The 20869-nt window shown below is 55.1% G+C and overlaps 5 protein-coding genes across 5 annotated transcripts; 3 read left to right on the plus strand and 2 right to left on the minus strand.

The window, feature by feature from the left end:
- Positions 1 to 641: 641 nt before the first annotated feature.
- J7T55_004031 (uncharacterized protein) lies at positions 642 to 3476 on the plus strand (the record flags this gene model as incomplete). The annotated part of the gene is made up of 1 exon (XM_053144701.1): positions 642 to 3476. One exon carries the CDS (start codon positions 642 to 644, stop codon positions 3474 to 3476), a length of 2835 nt encoding a protein of 944 aa, XP_052992532.1.
- Positions 3477 to 4295: 819 nt separating this feature from the next.
- J7T55_004032 (uncharacterized protein) lies at positions 4296 to 8888 on the minus strand (the record flags this gene model as incomplete). Its single annotated transcript, XM_053144702.1, has 5 exons — positions 4296 to 5404; positions 5494 to 7583; positions 7634 to 7782; positions 7834 to 8626; positions 8824 to 8888. The coding sequence occupies 5 exons, from the start codon at positions 8886 to 8888 to the stop codon at positions 4296 to 4298; spliced, it is 4206 nt and encodes a 1401-aa protein (XP_052992533.1).
- A 584-nt stretch (positions 8889 to 9472) lies between these two features.
- On the plus strand, positions 9473 to 10912 carry J7T55_004033 (uncharacterized protein; the record flags this gene model as incomplete). The annotated part of the gene is made up of 2 exons (XM_053144704.1): positions 9473 to 9718; positions 9788 to 10912. 2 exons carry the CDS (start codon positions 9473 to 9475, stop codon positions 10910 to 10912), a joined length of 1371 nt encoding a protein of 456 aa, XP_052992534.1.
- Positions 10913 to 12730: 1818 nt separating this feature from the next.
- On the plus strand, positions 12731 to 14192 carry J7T55_004034 (uncharacterized protein; the record flags this gene model as incomplete). The annotated part of the gene is made up of 3 exons (XM_053144705.1): positions 12731 to 12813; positions 12886 to 13012; positions 13086 to 14192. The coding sequence occupies 3 exons, from the start codon at positions 12731 to 12733 to the stop codon at positions 14190 to 14192; spliced, it is 1317 nt and encodes a 438-aa protein (XP_052992535.1).
- A 1505-nt stretch (positions 14193 to 15697) lies between these two features.
- J7T55_004035 (uncharacterized protein) lies at positions 15698 to 16942 on the minus strand (the record flags this gene model as incomplete). The annotated part of the gene is made up of 2 exons (XM_053144706.1): positions 15698 to 16705; positions 16853 to 16942. 2 exons carry the CDS (start codon positions 16940 to 16942, stop codon positions 15698 to 15700), a joined length of 1098 nt encoding a protein of 365 aa, XP_052992536.1.
- Between the last annotated feature and the right edge of the window lie 3927 nt (positions 16943 to 20869).

The following is a 20869-nucleotide window of genomic DNA, read 5'->3' on the forward strand; positions in this document are numbered from 1 at the left end:
GGGCAGGAGATGGGCCACAAAGTCTAAGTGGCTAGGCAGGAAGGGCATAGGCTGGCCCGAATGGCCGACCGAGCCGTGTTGGTTCGCTCCAATAGCGTGTCTGATGCACAGCTTTCCTCAATGATACCCTGCGAGGTGGATCCTCCGACAGGGTGCGCCTGGGTTGAGCTGGGCGACTCGTGCCTGGTGGGCAGGCCAGGCAGGATGTAAGCTTTGGGGAGAAATTTTGGACCATGTAAGTATCAGGGGTCCTCTGGGGGCCAGATGCACGCCGCCAAGCCATTGGACACTGGGTCTCCTCTTCTAACCAACGAGTCCGAGTCTCCTACCCATTTTGTTTTTGTAGCCGAGGAGTCCTGTATCTCTTGCTCGTCCGTTGTCAGTTACTGCTTTCCAAAGGACGTGCAGTCGGGACGTCCAGCGAGAATTGTCCGAACTGCTCGATGCAGCATCTTCCACCGTGATTGTTACTGTGTTCGAGATCCGGCACGATCTCCGACTTGACCGATTTTCCAAGCCTTGGGGCTCCATCTCGTCCCGCTCCGCTCCGGCCCCTCAGCACCACCTGTCCCGGTCCGTGGGCCGAGCGCAGCAAAGAAGCCTGTCCGCACATCCTATAGCACAATTGACGTAGGGACAACATGGGTGTCGACGCCGAGGAATTGATCCTCAATCCTTTTCAGGAAGTTGTCGATCGAGGAAAGGAGGCGGTCTCTAACGCGGAAAGTGCTGCAGGTGAGGATGCCGAGCTCTCACGACTTATGGCCAAGGCCGGAGTGGCTGTCGTCAGGGAAGGCGAGCGGGCCTTGAAGAGGTTGCAGCCTCTCTGGGACGGCCAGGTCGAAAAGTACGGCGATGCATTCAAAGACAGCCTGAGCCAGAATGCCGCCATCGAGGAGAAGCGGCGCAAGCTGGACGATCTGCTCTACGACTTCGAAGACTATGCCGAGCCAGATACATTCGAGCCGGAGCGCTTCACCGAGTTGCAGGCAGCTACTAAGTCGCTCGCCATGGACGTGATCGACATCATCAAGAAGATGAAGCTTGACACGCCCATCACTCCGCCCTACTCGCCGCCACCGCCCTCCAAGTTCCCGCCCCTTCCTCCCCTACCTCCGCTGCCCCTGAAGAGCCCATCGCGAGCGGGACACGGGCCAAAGTCTCCAAGGCCACCAACGCCGCCAGGGAGGAAAGGAGGCCGTGCAGCGACGCCATCAGCACTTGCCCCTCTGCCTCCGTCAGGCACGCCTTCTCCAGACCGCACTGAACAGAGCACACCCGTGCCGCCGCCCGACGCATCCGAGGCGCCAGTTCCAGTATCCCGTGTCAGACTGCCGCCTGCCAAGCGTGACCTCGCGAGACTGAATACGGGCTCCCAGCGCAGTCTGAGGAGCAATGGCACAGCACACTCGCGGGCGTCCAGTGCCTTCAGTGTTGGTAGCCTGCCTCCACCAGCTTACACAGCAGACGGTGAGGCGCCTCCTGTTCCGCAGATAACTCATAACACCGCATATGATCGGCCAGAGAGCCGAGCATCGTCGAGTCTGGGCATACATAGCACCCAAACGCCGTATCAGACCACTCTTGTCCGTCAGCCCAGCCTGACGACAACAGACGCAAGCAGCACCGCCGAGATACCCGAATTCCCCATGCCGCAGCCACAAACCGGCACGAGGACAACCGCCTGGGTGAGCGACCAAGTTGGAGTATCAAATCCACGATACCACGGACACCGTCCACCCTCACGCTTCGAGCCGCACTCCCTACAGGCAATCCAAAGCCTTCAGCAGACGACCATCCCGGAAGACCACGCCGTAAACGCAAGCGTGCCCTCCAGGAGGACAGGGCATTCATTCATAAACTTCGACACCGCACTGACGCCCATTATATCGGAGCTGAGCAGGTTCGGCGTCGACGACTCGGCCGACACCAGCCCCTCCGTGGGCCCCAATAGTCCCGAGACAACCCGGAGCGCGACGCTGAGCCACGCCACCAGCATGTCATCGATCCAGACCGGCCCGGCCCACAGCACAAAGGCCTTCAACGGTGGCAGGACACCCATCACACCGGGTGACACACCCAGCACCCAGCCCAAAGCCTCCTTCTCACCCATCTCCCTCCCACCAGCCGCTCTCGAGCACCCAGAGCACCACCGCCTGCCCGACGCGGCCACGCAGGCGCCCGGGCCCTCCTCCGAGGACTGGGCGACACGCACCGTCCTCTCTGTCTCGGACCGCGCCTCGACCGCCAACTTCTCCGCAGGCTCGCAGCAGCCCCGCGAGGCGGACGTGGCCATGGGCCCGCGAAGCAGCCTGTACGCGCTGGGCGGTTTCTGCCCGGGGGCGCAGCAGTTCCGGACGTCGGGCCACGAGGACGGCGTGCGCAAGCTGGCAGGCCACGTGGCGGGGCAGTCGACGGCGACGGCGCGGTGCGCGGGGTGCTCATATGGGCATGCGTGGTCGGAGCTGGACCTGGACGTGCGCGACAAGTTCCCGCGCGCGACGTTCCCGCGCGCCGGCGGCGTGCTGTTCCGGATCCGCCTGCTTTACAAGTCACACCTTGGCGCGCCGCGGCCCAGCGAGGCCTTCTACGGCTGCCTGTTCTGCGCGCAGCAGGGCTGTGTCGTGCGCGAGGGCGACGCCACCGTCTTCAAGAGCAGCGATGACCTCTTCCGCCATCTGGCCGCGCACCCGCAGCCGCTGCCGGACGTCTCGGGTCTGACTGTGCTGTATGGCAAGGAGATCCTTACCACGGACCCTCTGGTCAACGACTTCGACCTGTGGCTCACCGAGCCGCCCCAGCCCGGCGGCGTTCCGCCTGAGGTGGCGCCTGAGGTGGCCAAGCTGCCCGTCGCGACCGCCGTGAAGGGCCATGTTCAGCGGTACGCGGAGAAGAAACTCCCCAAGCCGGATGGGAAGAACTCCGACAGCCTTCTCCAGTTCTTCGAGGGCTCGCGGATTGTTGGGGTCGAGTATCCAGGGAAGTACGCCGGGAAGTGGTGCACAGGGTGGCACGATGGGACATGGGGGTATTTCCCCGCCAAGAGCATCGAGCTGGAGAAGCCAAAGCCGGGAAGACTCGACGCACCACCTCTTTTGCACGGCATCGGGGCAAGTGGAGTGGTCGTGGTGGCGAAGTGGAAGTTCGACCCTGGCGCGGCCGCTAAGGAGGGCTGGCTCGGGTTTGATAAGGGCGAGAAGCTGACGAATGTGGGATGGCCGGTGGACGCGGGCAAGGAGGCATGGTGTTGGAGCGGGTCGACTTCGAAAGGGAAATTCGGAGTCTTTCCAAGAAGCCATGTAGATGAATCATCCCTCAGAGACGACGCCAATGCTCCGGGCCCGGGAGGTGGTGGTGGCAAGTCGAAGAGAAAAGAGAGCGGTGGCAGGTCGGGGGGAAAGCTGTTCGGTGTGAGGAGGAGACACAGTACGACGTCAAATATGAGTGGAGGTTCGGGGGTTATCGAGATAATATAACGCCCAAGAGTGAATGTAGACCAGAGTAGTCTGCCAGGCTTAGATATACCAGATCGCTTAGAGCTATCTCTGGCCGAGGATAATATCCCATCTATAATGCACTACTCTGCAATTAGTCTTGGTGTTTTCCCATCCGGCGAGAGTGGCCATTGGCCAAAGTAGTGCGTTTGGCTCGCCCTGAGTCTGAAGCAAATCGTGGGCGTCGCAAGGCGAAATCCATCAAGCTTGTACGCTCTGTCGAAATGAAGGGTGACCGAGCTTCGCGGAGAAACCTTGCCATCAAAACGTTGGGGCACAGGACCCGAGACGCGCTCACGGAGAAATCCGCTCCCGCTCACGCAACTAAACACATCCTCAGGACGGAGAGGAAGGCGTCAAAAGCCGTATGCACCACACGTCTTCTGAGCAGGCCAAAAACTCTGGAAATGTATCTTGTCGTCAATTGAAGCTCGAGCCACAGAGTACCATGATCGGACATACCTTTGTTGACTGTAACCACATGCCGGTGCATTGGGAAACGAAGGCGATTCCTCTTGTAAACGTCACATTCAATCGACCTTGGGACAGCATTGCTTCAGAGGCACAGGCACTGCTTGCTTCGCGGCTGTGTCAAACAAACAGATCCATTCTTTTTCCAAAGCACAACAAGTGCCTCCCATAAAAAGAACACAACATAGAAAAAACGCCATGCTCATGCAATCCTAGCCGGACCGTGATCTACTCCCCCCAACACTGCCTGGGTATTTATGATAAATCCATTTCCATCGTCTTCCTCGTCTCAGGTCCACCACTATATCTCACTTCCAATCCACGGACAACTCAGTACTGCAACAGCTTATCGCTCGTCTCCCCGTGGACCTGGGCCGTCTGGAACGAGCAATGCTGGTCTCTGATTGAGATGACCTCATATGTACCCTCCTGGCTCGCCTTGACCACCTTCGAAAACTCATAGCTCATGTCAGCCCTCGTCTCAAGGACCTGGCTCCGCTGGCCCTTCTTCGCGTTCGTGCTCCGCGTGTAGACAAATTCGAATGGCGGCGTGCCGGTGAACTCAAAAAGGATGTTCACCTCTCCGCCCTCGTGGATAGATGCTCGCGATGTCTTTCCCTTAGAAATCTTGACAGATGGCATCGGATGAATGATCTTCGTGATGTTGACGTTGGAGTTGCACTCGGATGCTCGATCGCTGATCGACGTGATAGCGAAGGTGCCGGCATACTCGGCCAAGCGGCGGAAACTGGTGGTCGGAGACTTGGCTTTGCGTTGCTGGCCATCGAAGGTGTACCAAACCTCGAACGGCGGCGTGCCGGACAGTGTATACCCGATACGCTCACCCACACAATAGTCCTGTCTACCTTCAAGCTCATAGATAGTTGGTGCGTCGAAGAGTTGAACCTGAACAGATGGGCCACCAGTATCGTAGGTCCGTCGACAACCATGAGCATCACCAACCTGACGGATGCGGACTGACTGACCACCCAATTTGAGATACTGCCGGGGTATCTGGATGTCGAACTTGTTTGTCGGTATGGACGGAATTCTGTAGGTCTCCAAGCCGGCGCCTGATTGATGCTTGATCTCTATCTCCAACGAGAATGGTGCAGTGCCCTTGAGCTCGATGGGTATAGTTTCTTCGATATCTTGATCTGCCATGCAGGATTTGTACGTTTGACCGGGCTTGATGAATGACGCATCGGGCCTGGGGTTGACCGTCTGGTGTAACGTAACGGAATTGAGCTTCTTGTTGTCCACGTAAACGCTGTCCTGTACCCCAGTGAACTGATATGCATAGAGGCCTGGTGTTGATGTGTCCATCTGTATTGAGGCCTTGCCAAGTGCGGCATCGACTGTCTTTTTGTGCGGCGAGGACATACCACCGTTGTCATCCTTGTGCTTAACTTGATACTCAACATGGAATGGTGGCGAGCCTGCATCAGGTCAGTATATCAACGAGTCTGTTCACCATCAAAGAGGGGGGGGGAAGGTGAGCGGGGGTGGGAAGAATACGAGAACTCACCCTTAAGAGCAATCTCAAAACCGTCAATGTCTCCCTCACAGACTTCGTTCTTAGAGTAGACGTATTCGCGGTCCAGCGAGATGCTGGGGGTCTGCACAAGGCCAAGTTCTGGCCGAGGAAGCCAGTCGACTTCGAACTGTGCTGCTCTAGGGTCGACAACACCAGGACACTTGTTATCAGATACGTCGACGATCTCGTAGACTCCGCGTCTGTCCACAGTCAAGAAATCATTGCCAGATTTGAGTTTGCGCTTGCTGACTTGCGCCGTGTCACCGTCGTCCAAGTTCTTGAAGGAGACGTCCCAAGGCCCTTCTCCGCTCAGACGGACGGGAAGCCTGACCTTGGCTTCCTCTAAGGTCCTCGTCCTGAACTTGCCGTCCAGTTGGCCAAATGCTCCCCGAGGCCGCTGGCGCCGGACGGAAATCTTCATCTCATCCTGCAAGAAAGAACGGCAGCCTGATGTGTCGGTGATAGCAATCAGAGCGACTGAGTATTCTCCACCCTGAGTCAGCGGCGGTGTCTGGATCTTCAAGTTCTTGTCCTGGATATCCGAGATCTTGTGTTGCCTTCTCCTGCCGTCGTGGACGAGCTCCCATTCCAGGGTGAAAGGTGCTTCGCCTTGCAGTACCACATCAACCTGAACCTCCTCCTCCAGACACGCGTTGATAACCTGAGAAGGCTTGCGGATGCTGGCCGAGGCCACAGGTTTGACAGTGGTTTCCAGGGTCATGCCCGGCCCGCTGAGCTGTTGCGAAGGGTATACCCTGTCACTGATGCTCTCAAAGATATACTTGTGTGTCCCTGCGACGGTGGGGATGAACTCCTCTTGATGCCTCATGCTAGTAGCTTTGAAGCTCCTCCTCTCGGGAGATCCGTTGTGAATTGCCTTGTAGTTAACAACGAAAGGTGGGGTGCCAACAAAGTCGAAGTCCACAGAAATACCGATGGAGTTACCTGCACACTTGTCTGGGATGTCGCTCGACCGCAGTACGAGGCTCGGTTCGAGCGGATTCAACAGGAGGCACGATGACGGCTCCTGCACCTCGCCCTCACAAACGCCAGCCGAGACAGACTTGAGGGTGTACAGTCCAGGTGCCGAAACACTTGGCACGTCGTCTGCCTTCTTTGCGTGGTACGTACCCGTCGTCACTGCTTCCCCGTGGTCGCCATTCTTTGTGAGTGTGTCGATAGGCGAGTAGAGCCAGGTGATGGTATGTTTGGTGCTCTTCTGCTCCGCGATCTCATACTTGACAGGCAGGCTCGTAGATTTGCCTTTCGCAACCTTGAGGGGATGGCGCATATTGCAATCGAAAAGGCTCACCGTTGGCCGGTCCTTGACGCTGAATTGCTGTACTAGATGCTTGGGTTTCGGTCGCATCTCTGGGTCATCCGCCGGCGAGGCATATTTGACGACGTTGCCAAAAGCGTCTTGGACCTCGTCCACGGAATACTGCCACTCTCCTCCGGAGTTCATGGACTCGTTCAAGCCCACCGTCACTACCTGTGCTCGTGCCCATGTGACATACGACTCGTCGTCGGGAAGGACCAGGGCCGACGACCTGCTCGAGCCCATCAGCGGAGATGAAAAGCCTTCCGGCTGCAAGCTCTGGAAGTGGAAGCTATGGTCCTTGCCATTGATCATCTGGCTATAGACAATTTTCAGTGGAGGTGTACCCTCCACCTGTAGCGACAGGTCTGACAGGTCGCCCAGGCAGCGATCAGAGGACACCGAGGGCAGGACTCGAGCTTTTGGACACGGGACAACAAATGTGTTCCCAGTCAAGCGCTGCACCTCCAATTTGTACTCGTCAAGAACCCTCCCTAGCCTATAGACGCCGGGCTTCTTGACCGGGTAGTCGAATTTGACTTCGGATTCTTCTGGACTGTCCGCTAGTCTCTTGGCCATCTTCGTGATAGTCCTGATCTGGTCCTTGCCGAGCTTTAAGGTCTCTTGAACATTGGTCTCGAGGTCGACGCGTATGATCTCAACCTCGATCGGGACAGTCTCGTTGAACAGCAGGGGCAACGTGATCGTAGGCTGAGAGTCTCCAAGGCAAAAGGCCTGGCCATCAGGGTTGAGGACGGCAGAGCTGCAAGTCGTTAGCTACACCACGTGTGGCCATGGGGGCATTGAACATACCCTTCGGGCAAAATGTTGATAATTTGTTTTCCTAGGATAACAGACGCATTGTGCAAGACATGGGCCGGCTGGACGTAATGCTCGGATATGGCCAATTCGCGATCGTAAAAGACCTTGAGAAAAGCAAGAAGCGCAGCCGTAAAGCCAGCCTATGAGAGTCAGCGACGAAGGTTCGGGAGTTGGGGCGCGTGGATGCCTACCGTGATGTTGAACATGAGGACGAAGTTGAAAATGGCATGTCCGAAGAATAAGACAAGGCATGCAGGCTGTGTCAGCTCCAGCCAAGGAATCCTAAGCTCAGGAAGGCCCATGATGAATATGAGGTCGATGACGTTCCATTTGAGGAACAGCCAGACCGAGTTGGACTCGTCCTCCATCAAGCCCACCCATTCGTAGAGCTTCCAGGCCACAAGGGCTATGTAAAACCCGAAGGCATAAAAGCGCTGTGTAGGCGCATCGAGGATGGTAAGTGGTATCACCGGATTGCTCCCGGGTTGTTGTCGTGATTGATTCTCGGGGGCCAGTGGTAGAGGATTTGCCGCTGGCCCTCTGTTGGGCAGCGCTCGTTCGGGGGTTCCATCTGGTGTGGGAGGAGCTCTGCCTCGGACATTCGTGCCAGGGGTGGCGGGGTACGCCCCCGTGACCCTTTCTGGTGTTTCATTCATAGCATTACTGTCGAGGGAAGCAAGATCGATCAGCGTAAGGCGTACACGATGGTGGTCGTGGTGGTTGTGGGTGTCGTGGTAAGCTCTCTGCGGCCGATAGCTGTAAAGATGGTCAGGGAACAAGTTGTGACGAGGCAGATAAACAGGGGAGAGTCGGCGCACTTTTCCTGCTAGGTCATCATATCGCAAGTCGAGAAGAATCCGTTCGAGCCAGAGAGAGCTTCCAGCTGTGCTGTTCGCCTTGGGGGTTCGGGATGCTTTGTGGGCGTGTCCAGAAGTCTTGGTTGGCAACCAGTCCCGCGACGTCAACACAGGGCAGTTGACGCGCCTTGAAAAAAAGAACGACCGGCTCTCGCAGCGCAGCAGGGCATGGGCGGGTTAGGAGCAGGGGTGTAGCTGTACAGTGGGCCCCTTAGTCCCCTGCTTCGTGGCGGTCTCCAATGATTGGATTGGATGTCACCGTTGCGCAAGTGTACATAGGTACCCAAGTACCTGCGCATTCCACCTCACTCGAGCTTCTCCTACCTGCCATAGCTCGTCTGTGTCAGGGTGCTAGTCTCATGTCTCCTGTCCATCACTTGTCCTTTCATTATGGATAAGAATGAATGCCGCTGTGTGGAATTGAATCGACCAGTGGAACTCTTTGTCTTTCAACCAGGTCCAGCTTTGCACTGAGCCTCATTTCTGACCATCCAAGCCTGTGGCCTTCTGTCCGGCTTTGACTGCTTCATTGTTCTGGCATAGCTGCAGCAATCCACAGATTTGCTACAGCACCTTCTCTCCTGCAAATATCCAGCTTTGAGGCCGCCCTTTATCAAGTACCCATTACACAAGTGACTGTCAAGATGATGCAGCATCTTTTCAACAAATCTCTCTGTAGGCCGTATCGATAAGTGAACTTTGAACCTTGGGCGGCAGTTATCCCTTTCAAGAAATTACACTACAGTGCCTCTCATTGTCCCTGAGCAACCTGAGGCGCAGCCAAACCTCCCACTTCCACCTAGCTGCCAACAAACACAGGAGTCTTATTGTGTCTCTCTGAACCCCTGTCTACACCAAAAAGACAACACCGATACGCCCATCACGTCCTGTTGGGCCGTTTGGAACTCATCCCACGACTTGGGTGCCTACCGTATCGTCTCTAAACCGAACAGCACTGCTCACAATTTCGAAGATGGCCACTAAGCGGCCAAGCCCCTCCTCTTCAGGTGATACCCAGCCGGAGCAAAAGAGAACCCGACCTCAGCGGGGCGCTGCCACCAAGGCATCGACCGTCATCTCAGAGGCGGCTCGCAGTGAGAGCACGCTTGAACACAACTTGAGCATTCCCCCTGAGGACCTGCTGCGTGATGCCTTGGCACCCATCAGGGACGTTGAGCAGAACGAGTGGAAGGCCTGGGTGGAGATCGAATCTGATCCCGTAAGTCTTGGTCACAACTACGTAGTTGCACCCTGCTGCAGTTCACATTCCGTCGCTAATTCACCCCAGGCATTCTTCAACGGCTTGCTTCTAGACCTCGGCGCTCAAGACTTAAGGGTGACCGAGCTGTTCTCAGTAGACGAGGTTGACTTCCTCCCACAACCCGTACTCGGCTTTGTCCTTCTGTGCAAGTATGCCGAGGAGGATGACGAGGACACTGAAGAAGCCCCGAAATCCCTCTGGTTTGCGAATCAAACCATGGCAAACGGGTGCGCCACTGTAGCTCTGCTCAACATTCTCATGAACTCGCCAGAAGTCCAACTTGGGGAGAAGCTGAGCGAGTTCAAGAAGACGACACAAGACCTCCCATCCTTCCAGCGCGGCTACCGACTCGAGTCAGATGCAAGCATGCGGACAATTCACAATGCATACGCCCGGCGCCTCGAGCTTCTGAATGCAGATCTCCTGCTCTCGAATGAGTACGAGGAATGCAAAGGTGTGCCGATGGCCGAAAGCCCTCCAAAGAATCGTGGCAAGCGGAAGACAAAGGCACAGAAGCGTCCCAACCCCAAGAAGAAAAGGCATGAAGAATCGTGCCATTACAAGGCATTCGTCCCCTTGGATGGAAAGGTCTGGGTTCTGGATGGACTGGAGTGGAACCCCGTTTGTCTGGGCGAGGCGTCGGCAGAGACCTGGATCCCTCTCGCCATCGAAGAACTCGTCAAGAAGCTTTCTGTCGCCGGGGACCTTTCAAGCATCCTTGCCATTTGCCAAAGCCCCACTGTGGCTTTGCGAAAGGAGCTTGCCGTCAACATCAAGACCTTGTCAGCGGCGCGAGCAGCAGCCTCCGACGACACCAAGCCCGAGCCAGTTGAGGGCCGTTTCTACCTGGAGAATGTCAACGAGGCTCAGCTACGGCAATATGGTGTGTCTTGGGCGATGCTTGACGAGACTGAGCCAGACGAGTCACGACTGGCGGGCTCTGATGGCCCTTCAAAACTCGAGCTTGTGCGGCGTCTGGAAACTGAGCAGGCCAGGATCCAGAGCGAATATAACCAAGAGATGCACCAGATCCACGATGTCGAGGAAAACTGCACAGGACGCAAGAAGAACTATATGCCGCTCGCCAACAAGTGGGTCGAGAAACTTGCCAAGCTGGGTGTGCTTGAGAGGCTGCTGGATGAGTCCAATTGATGGGGCGTTGCACGAGAATGCTTCGCCCAGTAGATGCACAGATGGAAGATCTCCTTGTCGTGAGCCGACGGCTTGATGGAGGGAATCTGTAGGAAGATAGGAGATAGCCCTTTTAGAAGCACTCAGAGCTCATCCGCCCACATGGAGTTGGATGGCGACACGAATTTGGCCAGTCTCATATTTGGGGAGGACCAGATTGTAGAGTGCTTTTCAGAAGGTCTTGTCACTCAAGATTATCTTTCAGAACTTACGCTGAGATGGCATTCAAGCTTGGAAGAAGCCATCGAGGGCAAGTCCGGCGGGTGTATGCCATTTTAGGGGTGCCGTGATGGGTCCATAAAGGACGTGGCTGATTAATTGACCGTCCACGGCTGGTTAGAGCGAGGTAAGTAGGTAGAGTGCTTTAGAAGCAGCTTCGCAGCTCGCCTTTCACCAGAATATGGTATTCTGTCTTATTATGACTTTCTATGATATTTCTGCTGCAGATTTTGTACCTCACACCTCTTCGCATGTCCATAGTCTTTATTTCCCAAGTCCAATTGATAGCTGTTCAAGATACCTAGCTACTGGTCGTTCTAGATATTTGGGACATCTTAGGTTGTAGACCTGATCTCTTTCTTTGTAAGCTATGCAGAGATCTTTCAAGTTATTGTCACCTATTCGCTGGAGCTCAGTATTGCTGACAAGCTGAGTTTTGAATCAAGTTCAGATCACCGTGCTTTGACAAGGCTTTACTTGCTTGTGTGGGAGAGAACCATGGGTGGCATATAACTGGAGTCACAAGCAGGGGGACATGAACTATGATGGACAAGAGTCAGCTTATGATGGAGTTGTACAAGCAAAGCTGGAAGATACGTCAACATTGTCATCATCTTTGGGTAAATACCAATCCTCCACCTCTGTTTGCCGTGCTTGCCTTCCTCCATTCGTACAGTCTTAACTGTTATATTCTGCTGCAGCCGTACATACAGTATTGCTTGCATTTGGTCCAGCCTACGTCAACCTTGCAACATGTTACACGGGTGACTCACGGCGGACAGTCAGTAGGAGGGAATGTCACAAATTCAATTTATAAATAATTCAATTCCCATCTTCCTTCACATTGTTTAGACGGAATTGCTCATCATCCTGTTTTTCCAGATTCATTTCAAGAGTCTTCACTCCTTAAAGTGGCTCCGTATGCAAGGACTTTGATCAATTCTGAGCCAATCATTATTGAATTTGTGCGCTGCTCACACGCCTTGGATACGTTGTTGTGAGATAGTCTCTATAGTAGTTTCGCGCCGGATCACTCTTACATTGATCAACCACATCCTTAAAGACGAACCTAGCGTGGCCAGTTCAATCCGTGCCCACATTCAAAACAAAAATAATTTAGTATTTTTCTGCTAGGGCAGTATTTTAATGGCCGAATTCAATAGTGCTTCCTACGAATTGAACACATGATAAACAATCACAAGTTGTACAAACCATAGCCACATCGTTTGGTCTTCTTCATTCAATCAATCAAAGGCATGTGTATAGCCAGGGAATTTTGATCAATTTCGCATGAGGGGAGTTATTCGTCCCCTTGTCGGTGAACTTCTGACCATATAACTTTTTTCTGATTCACTACGAGTATTCACTGTCACTTGATCTAGAAGACTACTTAAAGAGATCAACCCGGCAGCCTTTTTCGACCGCTCTTGGCACCCGACGTCCTTGGTTCTTCAGCCTACCTACCCTTCTCACCAAAGGCCTCGGGACAAGTCAGGCCCTATACACACATTCCTTCAATCCTTGACAAGAGAATAAACCTCATCTGAAACAACCATCGACATGGAGTTCAAGTCAGATTGGTACTCCGCGCAATGGGACTGGAGCCATGAGCCCTCTTGGGCAGTGCTGCCCAAGACTCAAGGGTATGTCCAGGCTCTCCAACATGATGCCAACCTTAGGTTCTCTCTGTTCTCGACACTAATCTCTACATCAAGAACTAAGAATGCCACGGGCAACAGCAAGCCTGCCACTGAGGCTTGGCTGATATGCACCAAGGAGGAGGCCAAGCCATACAAGAAGTACAAGGTGCTTTTTGGTGAAAGAAAATTCGCGAGAGACTTTGTTAGTATCACAATATCTCCCTCTTATAATACAGTTTTCTAGGAGAGATGAGCTCTAACCTATTCATCCACAGCCCACGCAGAAGCAGACCCTGAGCTTCTGCGATGACCTCCCTGCAGAGATTCGCCTTCAAGTCTACAAGCACCTATTCAAAGTCCCTGACAACTTCTTCGAACTCTGGGCCCCCAAGCAGTGGGCTGAGAAGGGCAGCCGGGCCAAGAACTCAGCCCTGACGTACGCCACTCAGAAGAGAGGCCTGCGAGTGATGCGCGTCTGCAAGAAAGTCTGCGATGAGGTCCGCGAATTCTTCTACGGGGGAAACAACTTCCGCTTCAGTTACGTCAACGGCTTCCAGGTCATGGCGGCTTTCATGCACACAATCAGGTCAGCCAACTGTAGTTTTCTCAAACATATCACGGTTCAGATACCCAACCGTGCGTACGGATACAGCCAAGACCTTTCCTCCAAGACAGGATGGAAGAACTTCGAGCAACTGATGGCACGCCGGGGCATGCGTCCCCCGAGATACGGCTTCCGAGCCAGATACGAGGAGCGAGGTCGCGTTCTTGGAGAGTACAACTATGACCGTGCTGTGTACAAATGCTTCCGCCAGCTCCGCAACATGCCCGACCTCAAGCTACTGGAGATCACGTTCCCATGGGATTATGAGTTCATCAAGTCGAGCTACTGTCCATTCAGTGACGACGAATTGACTACCCACTGCCCCTGCCCAATCGAAGACGTCCAGGCCATGGACCCGAAGACTCGAATCTGGCATACCATCGAGGAACACTCCTCTGACCGTGCATACTGGGCCTTGTTGGCGGACCTGGCGGAGAATTCGGCCTCGAAGGAACTGACCATCGCGTTGGTCATACAGTACGAGATGACGTCGTACGATGTGGCAAATCGCATTTCCAATGGCTGGCCCCAGGACATCGTCCACATGCGCCAGGGACGATGGCTCGCCGCATACGCCTCCGTCATGGGCTACGAGTTTGGACACTCCAGATGGGAGAGGGATGAGAAGCAACGTGGCACGTACAGCGTCCGCTACGATGGGGACCCCACCCTCTCGGTGCTCCCCAAGTCACAAGAAGAGGACTCGCTGCTGGAGCCTCCTGAGCTACCCGAGTCGCAGGAGGACTCGCCGCCAGAGTCTGCCCAGCTCCCCGCCTAAGGCTTCCATGCCTGTTAGCTCTGGGATCCGGATGGAGTGGTTTGAGGTCCGCTGGCTCGGTGTAAGGACGCGAAGAAGAGGGAAGGAATAAGCTGCGGAGAAATTCCTATAGGAGCATGAACGTGGTGATGGATTTGGTCGTTTAGAGAGACCCTTTTCTTTTCTTTTCTTTTTTGGAGGCCAGAAGGGGAAGTGGGAAGTTGTAGGCCGGGCTAGCCCTCCCGGGCTTTTTAGGAGCAGCGTTCGGGGGATCAGAGTACCTAGTTAGAGAATGGAGAAAATAGACAGGTAAAGTCCGATGAGCACCTGCAACAGTGATTTTGCTCAGCAGGTGCGAATATCACGGAAACAAAAACAAGGACTTCATGAAAACAACGAGCGCGAATTGAGAAGCGGCATGGCTAAAGCCAGCGCACCTAGGAATGGCCTGGGAACAATGCAATGAAGAGCAGTATCTAAACGGGGACATAGAATAAGCTCTGTCAAATGAGTCTTCTCTCAGACGCGTCGCCTGGCCTAGTCGCGAAGAAAAGAAAACTGAGAGTGTTCTATGGGGAATAAGAGATACCAGACGTTGCGTTGATGAAAGGTTATAAGACCTGCGGAGCCGAAAGAGCCTCCTGACACCGCAGTCCTACATCCCGAAGTCGACGCTTCAGTTTCAAGACCTTGCGTGGCACAGGACATCAAACAGGACAGACACGGCACCGCCGACGTCTCATCACGTCTACGAACTCTTTCTCAGGACGCACGCATCAAAGCTCGAGAAGCTCAAAGCTCAACTTAGTCATTCGCAAATGTGGGTACCTAAGCAACTCCGATCGACCATCGCCGAGGCTCGCTGACGTCATCCCGCTCTCCACTTGGAGGGACACGCCGGCTCTGATTGGCTAAATACAAGGTTCCCGCCGCGACCTGCTCGCGTAAAGTCGCGGTGCGCGTCTCCCTGGGCGAAACAGCTTCCCTACCTCGATGAGGGGCAGCCGCGCCTTCTTCCCTCCTTCCTTCCTCCAGCCTCCCTCCCCCAATGCAACGTCTGAGCTCCTTCGATTTTTTTTCTGACTGATCCAAAACTTAGTATCATTGATTCGTTCTTCCAATCCTTTCTTCCTATCCATCCTAAATGCAAATTCGTACAGAAGCAAAAACGCATAATATGGCAGGGGCATAATCCGTGGGAAGCCCTGTCGGTGCAATGGGGCGTGTGTGCACTCGGCTGGCTGACATCTTGCTGCTCGTGTGCGTCTCTCCGAGACGAGAATAGAGGTTGGTGCATCGGGCCGGAAATGATTACGCAATACTGGGGGCAGCTCGGAAAGAAACATAAAGTAACGGAGGGCTCGCAGGTATTTTGGCGGTCTTGGTCGGGTCCCGGGGGCTTGTTGCAGCCCAGGTATCATGTACATAGGAAATGAGACGGCCGCCGGGGCGGTAGATGCTCGGCCGATTAATCGTAGAACAGGACAATACGAGAGATCCTGAGGGCCTAAAGCCTTAGGCCGTAATCATGGTTGATCAAGAGCCCCGAGCCGCCTTCTCGCCACGGTCCGGGGAGTCCTGCCAGATCCAATGCCATTGGGGGTCTTCCAAGACTTCTGCGCCGGACTGGGCGTGAAGGTGAGGTAATCGGCAAAGTCAAAGCCCTGGCCTGGCGTGTGGGGGAACAAGGGATTGTTCAGGTTGGGTGTCGACATTGCCTGTGGTGTGAAGCCAAGGTGCTTCGGGGGTGGCGTGGAAGGCGGCTCCATCTGACTCCTGGGAGGTAGATTGGCTGGGGTTGGTGACGACTTCATGTATAGTAGCAGCTGTGCACCCTCGTCTCTTGATTCAAAGTTGGCACCGTCCTTGCCAGCGTTGTTCGGGGGGAGGCGTCGGTTGCGCATTGGGGGTGTACTGGGCGGCGAGGACCTCGATCCATTCACTTGGAAGGAGTGGGCAGGTAGGAGGTCTTCATCATCATCGTCATCGGGGGCGGCGAAGTTGGGAGAAGCAAGACTGCGGTCGAGACCTGTTGAAGACTGGAAAAAGGACACGTCGGGCCCGTTGGAGGTCTTGAAGTGTGTCTGGCGGCGTTGCTTGATAGGCGACGACTTTGCTAACTGGTGGGTGTCACTCCACGATACGTGGTTCGAAAAAGACTTGTGGGCTGTGGGCGAGACTCTATAACGCTTGGTGGGACTGGAGGACAGGTTGACATCGACGTCGAAGCTCGATATATATGTGCGTTTGCGGTGGCCGGTGCTGCCGTTACTGGAGCCGATGGCATCGGAAAAAAAGGGTGCTTTTAGCGGAGAGCTCATCAGGGCTCTTGTGGGGTATGGCAGGTCGGATGCACTCGACGACGAGTCGGACAGGATTTCACCGTCGGCAATGCGTCTGCGGCGGATGGCAGCCTTCCGCTGGCGCAGCTCTTCCTCGATCTTGGGCTCGATAACGTCGAGTGATAGGTCTTCCCAGCCTCGCTTGGCCTTGAATTGTGCTAGGGCCAGGCGGCTCTGGAGTTGGCGGGCCATCTGAGAGGTAGGATGGGCCCATGGTCAGCGGCTACTGATGCCCGGGGACGAGATGCCCATGCCCAGGTGGACAGACAAACGAAGGGAGGGAGGGCTCCGGGGGGAAATTGGCCGTGAAGAGCAGCGGCAGCGGCAGCAGAGACTTACCTTGCCCACTTCAGCCCTTTTGAGGACCTTGTCGGCCACAGCCTCAGGCTGCTGGGTCGACGCCGATGACATGCTTATCGATCTTGACATGAGGTTTGACGGAGGCTGGGCTGATGGTCGTCAAAGTGGGTTGTTCACGGCCAGAGACCAGGTCGAGAAGTGGGAATCGGGGTAAGAAGTTTCTTGGTGGTGCCAATGAGACGACGGCTCGGTAAAAATGGCCGGGCGCCTAGTGGTTGATGTACTGCACTGAGCTGCGCTTGCAACTCGTGCGTCCGCACCCCCGAGGCAGACCTTTCTTTGCTTGAGTCGGGGACAGGGTTGGGTAGGCGCCTTTCGCATCAGAGATCGTGAAAGGAGAACCACGTTCGACCAAGGATGGGAAACGCCTCAAAAGAGGCCGGGAATGAGGATTATGCCGTCTCAGCAGGGAGTTGACAGGCAGAGTAAGAGGGAGGAGGGCGAGGAGGGCAAGCTGGGTGCTGGGTGCTGGGTGCAGGCGCTGGCACTGGCGCTGGCGCCCAGGCATTCCGTTCCAGTTGCCCAGGTGCACCTGGGCAGTTGGGGACAAGACCAGGCTGAGGTATCAGTTCACCAACTAACTCTGGTTAGTGTCGTCCGACCGCCATGCCTGGTAGTGCTTGCATGGCCGGCGATTGGCACCCAGCAAAAAAGTGTCAGGTCTCCCAGGCAGGCCAGGAGATCCATGAGGAAGGACGGGAGTTGCTTGCTCGACGACTTATTAGTCTTCGCAGTACGGCGTAGCTGCAGCTAGACCAACTCGGTGGGAGTGTGCGATCCACTCATTTCTGCCCACTAGTCTGTCTACCTTTCTGGGCCAACCTCGACAACCAACACAGGCATAGGCGCTGCACCGTTCATCCTACTCAGCTGCTCAGATGCATTGATAGCCTTTCGCCCTCGCCCTCGATAATACCCTTCAGTTCTGACGTGCTCCAATCAATACCCTCTCCTCTGTCAATGCGTTGTTCTACTCTGTATAAAGATACTATCGCAGATCCCCTGACAGGATAAGACAACCTCGAGGCAGTTTACCCCCACAACAAAACCTGGAATGCAAGGATCGACTCTTGAATCAAGTGATCAGGCTGGCTGGTCGTCTGGTGTGGCAAGACAGGGCGAGACTGCACCGGTTTGATCGAACACCGCTATCCGACGCAAGCAAGCAGGCAGATGGATTCAATTGCTCTCGGGCGGGATTCAGCTGCGCACGCGTGGAGCTCCGCGCTTTGACGGTCCGGTCGGCAGCTGTCGGGTGTAGGCGCCTGGAGTTGCTTGAAACGGCCAGCCAGCAGATGTCTTGACGTCTGCACGGAGTCTCAAACCTCTCTGGTCAATCAATGGCGACATCTGGCACACGGCTGGCGCCTACTATCTATATATACATGGGATTCCCAAAAACCCGGTCCAGAAAGTATTGGCAAGCGCTGGTGCGATGCGACTTTCAATTAAACCCCTGCCCACTCGCTGGCAAGAGAGTGGCCAGGTCGGGCCTCGGGAGCTTCTTGGAAATCCAAGCTACTGCTCCTCCCCCTTGCGACATTCACATTGGCCAGTTTCCATGGAAACTCAAGCTCCCCATGTCGAGCGGGCCTGGGGATCCCAGATCACTCCGCGAAGTGGATCGCTCGATCGAGATGTCGGGGGCTTTCCTCGTCTTCTTTAGGCAATTCAGACAATGCTATATCTCTGTAATACCATGACTACTATGAACTGTCAATGTACGTACACAATGCACGCTCACTCTTCACATGTGGCGGTTGAGAAAGGAGGCTCTGGCCAGCAGAGTTGTATTATATAGCTGCATCATCACGAGCGGATTGAACTAGACGTCGGCCAGCGATCACCTCGTATGGACAGAATGGATGGGTCAAGAGTCGCACCGTTGGCAGCAACGCACATCATCCCAACCGTTCCCACAGCCTCCATCCAGGTGGTGAGATGTGGAGCGCGCCAGCAAGTCCGACCTGCATCAGAACGGGTCCGGCCGAACCATTGCTGACGGGGAAATGACGACAAAAAAGGCCGACGACGACAACGGTGATTTGAGTTCCATGTGCGCAGTGATCCAGCGTTGTCTCAATGCTCTTTTGACAAAACGAGGAGAGTGTTGAACTGGTTCAGTTATATTAGACAGGCTGGCCTCCCTGGGCAGCGGCCGCGTCGCCCTGTCTGGCAGATGCAACGTCCTTATCATGTGCAGATCGCGCAGCAGACGAAGGGAGGATCGGATCTGGTGGGCCGAGCCAGCTTGGCCAAGCAGCCAGCCCAGCCTGAGGGGACGAGCCGCCGATCTGGCCGCGTCCGCTAGACTGCAGAGGCCTGCATCAAGGTGTGCGGGTGTGATACCGTCGACGCTCAGGAGATGTTGTGCGACCGCTTTAATATCTCCATGACTTACAAGATCTCATGTATAAAGTCGATTCGGTGGTCACGAAACGGTAGCCCACAGCACCCTGCATTTATGTCAACGGGACGCCCGCATGGAGAGGCTACGCAGCCCGTGATAATGTCAAGGCGAAGCGTAGGAACCCGGTCGTCTTATGCTTTTCTCCATCAAAGATCTTCAGGGCTTGAGAGGCGTCTTTGTACAAAGGTGAGCTTTGTCAAGGTGGGTCAGCTGCTATTATTTGGGTTGCATATTACCATGTAGCCTGCACGGGGATTCGGCATGCGGCTTTCTCGTATTCTGCACACACTCGTGGGTTCTGCTCGAAAATCCCAATCATCCGAGCTTCTGATAGCTCCTCTTCAGAGTACCTGCTCGAGCTACTGTAGTAGAGACTGGGACGCACTGACAAGCTAGTTGCGCTAAGAGATACACAATTAGTCGCGCAACCGCTGGTGCAACTGGAGAGTAACTGGTAGCGGCCAGCTCATGATTGACCGTGGGATTCGGTTCCACTGAGACGGGACGACTCTCCTTCATTGTCGAGGTTGCGACACCGTCGCCTGGTGAGCGAGTCGCTTTCTCCACGCACCGAAGGTTGGCCGGTGGGCGTTGTTACGTTGTGCAGTAGATTGGAGGGAGACAGTGCTGAGTCGTTCACAAAGCTGTTTCCGTCCCATGCCGTGGTCCAGAGTAATGAGTACGGTGCAGACACAGCTTTTGGGATGCTGAAACAGCTCCATCGGCAAGTCAATTGAGTGTCAAGCTTAGGAAACGGGCAAGGGTCAGTCGAGAAACAGATCCACAGCCGGGCAGGGATCAGCCACCCCTGCCTTGATCACAATATCACAATGGGCAGAATGGCGAATGGCTGCATGGGCACAGCATGAACGACGGGGCTTACACGAGCTGTCAGAGCTTGCTGCTTCCACCTTCAACAACTCAACAGCCAACAGTCGGCACACGGCACACGGCACACGTGGAAGAATTTCAAGGCAGAGCCCGCCCTCCCCTCCCCGAATTGATGGGACTCGGTTCTGCTTCTTAAAGGGCTGAAACAAATCTCTTAATTTCCTTGGAATGTGCCCTGCCATCCTCCTCCTCCCCTCCCCTGGTCTGGTCTGGTCTGGTCAGGCAAGTGCGTCCGCGCGTTGCGTAAGGAAACTTGGAACTGCCTCCCACTTTCCCTGATAGGAGACGAGACCAGATAGACCAACAGAGACAGAGACCGACAGAGACAGACCACCTTTTCTTGGTCAGGCCTGTGTCCGTCCGTCCAGTCCGTCCACCTCGTTCAACCGTCTGATCTGCCCGAGCCCAGCCCAGCAAACATTTCAATCAATCGACCAGTCAATCAACCAGGCAATTGAGGTTGCGCTTTTCACAGTTGCAACCTTGGGAGACCATCCTTCCAGGAAGTCATAAACCACGATCCTGCTGAGCACACCGACCTGTATTGCTGGCTGGCTCTTAATCTGCTGTTTGTTCTATCAGTCCAACGTCGGCCCATCCACCGGCATTGCATTGCATCGGCATCGGCATCGCACCGCATCGCATCGCACCGCACAGCATCCTCACCATCTGTCCTTTTTTTGCCTGCCTGCCTG

This window comes from Diaporthe amygdali (genome assembly GCF_026229845.1).
Source record: "Diaporthe amygdali strain CAA958 chromosome Unknown NODE_18_length_871485_cov_64_394520, whole genome shotgun sequence".
NCBI classification, from domain to species: Eukaryota; Fungi; Ascomycota; class Sordariomycetes; order Diaporthales; family Diaporthaceae; genus Diaporthe; species Diaporthe amygdali.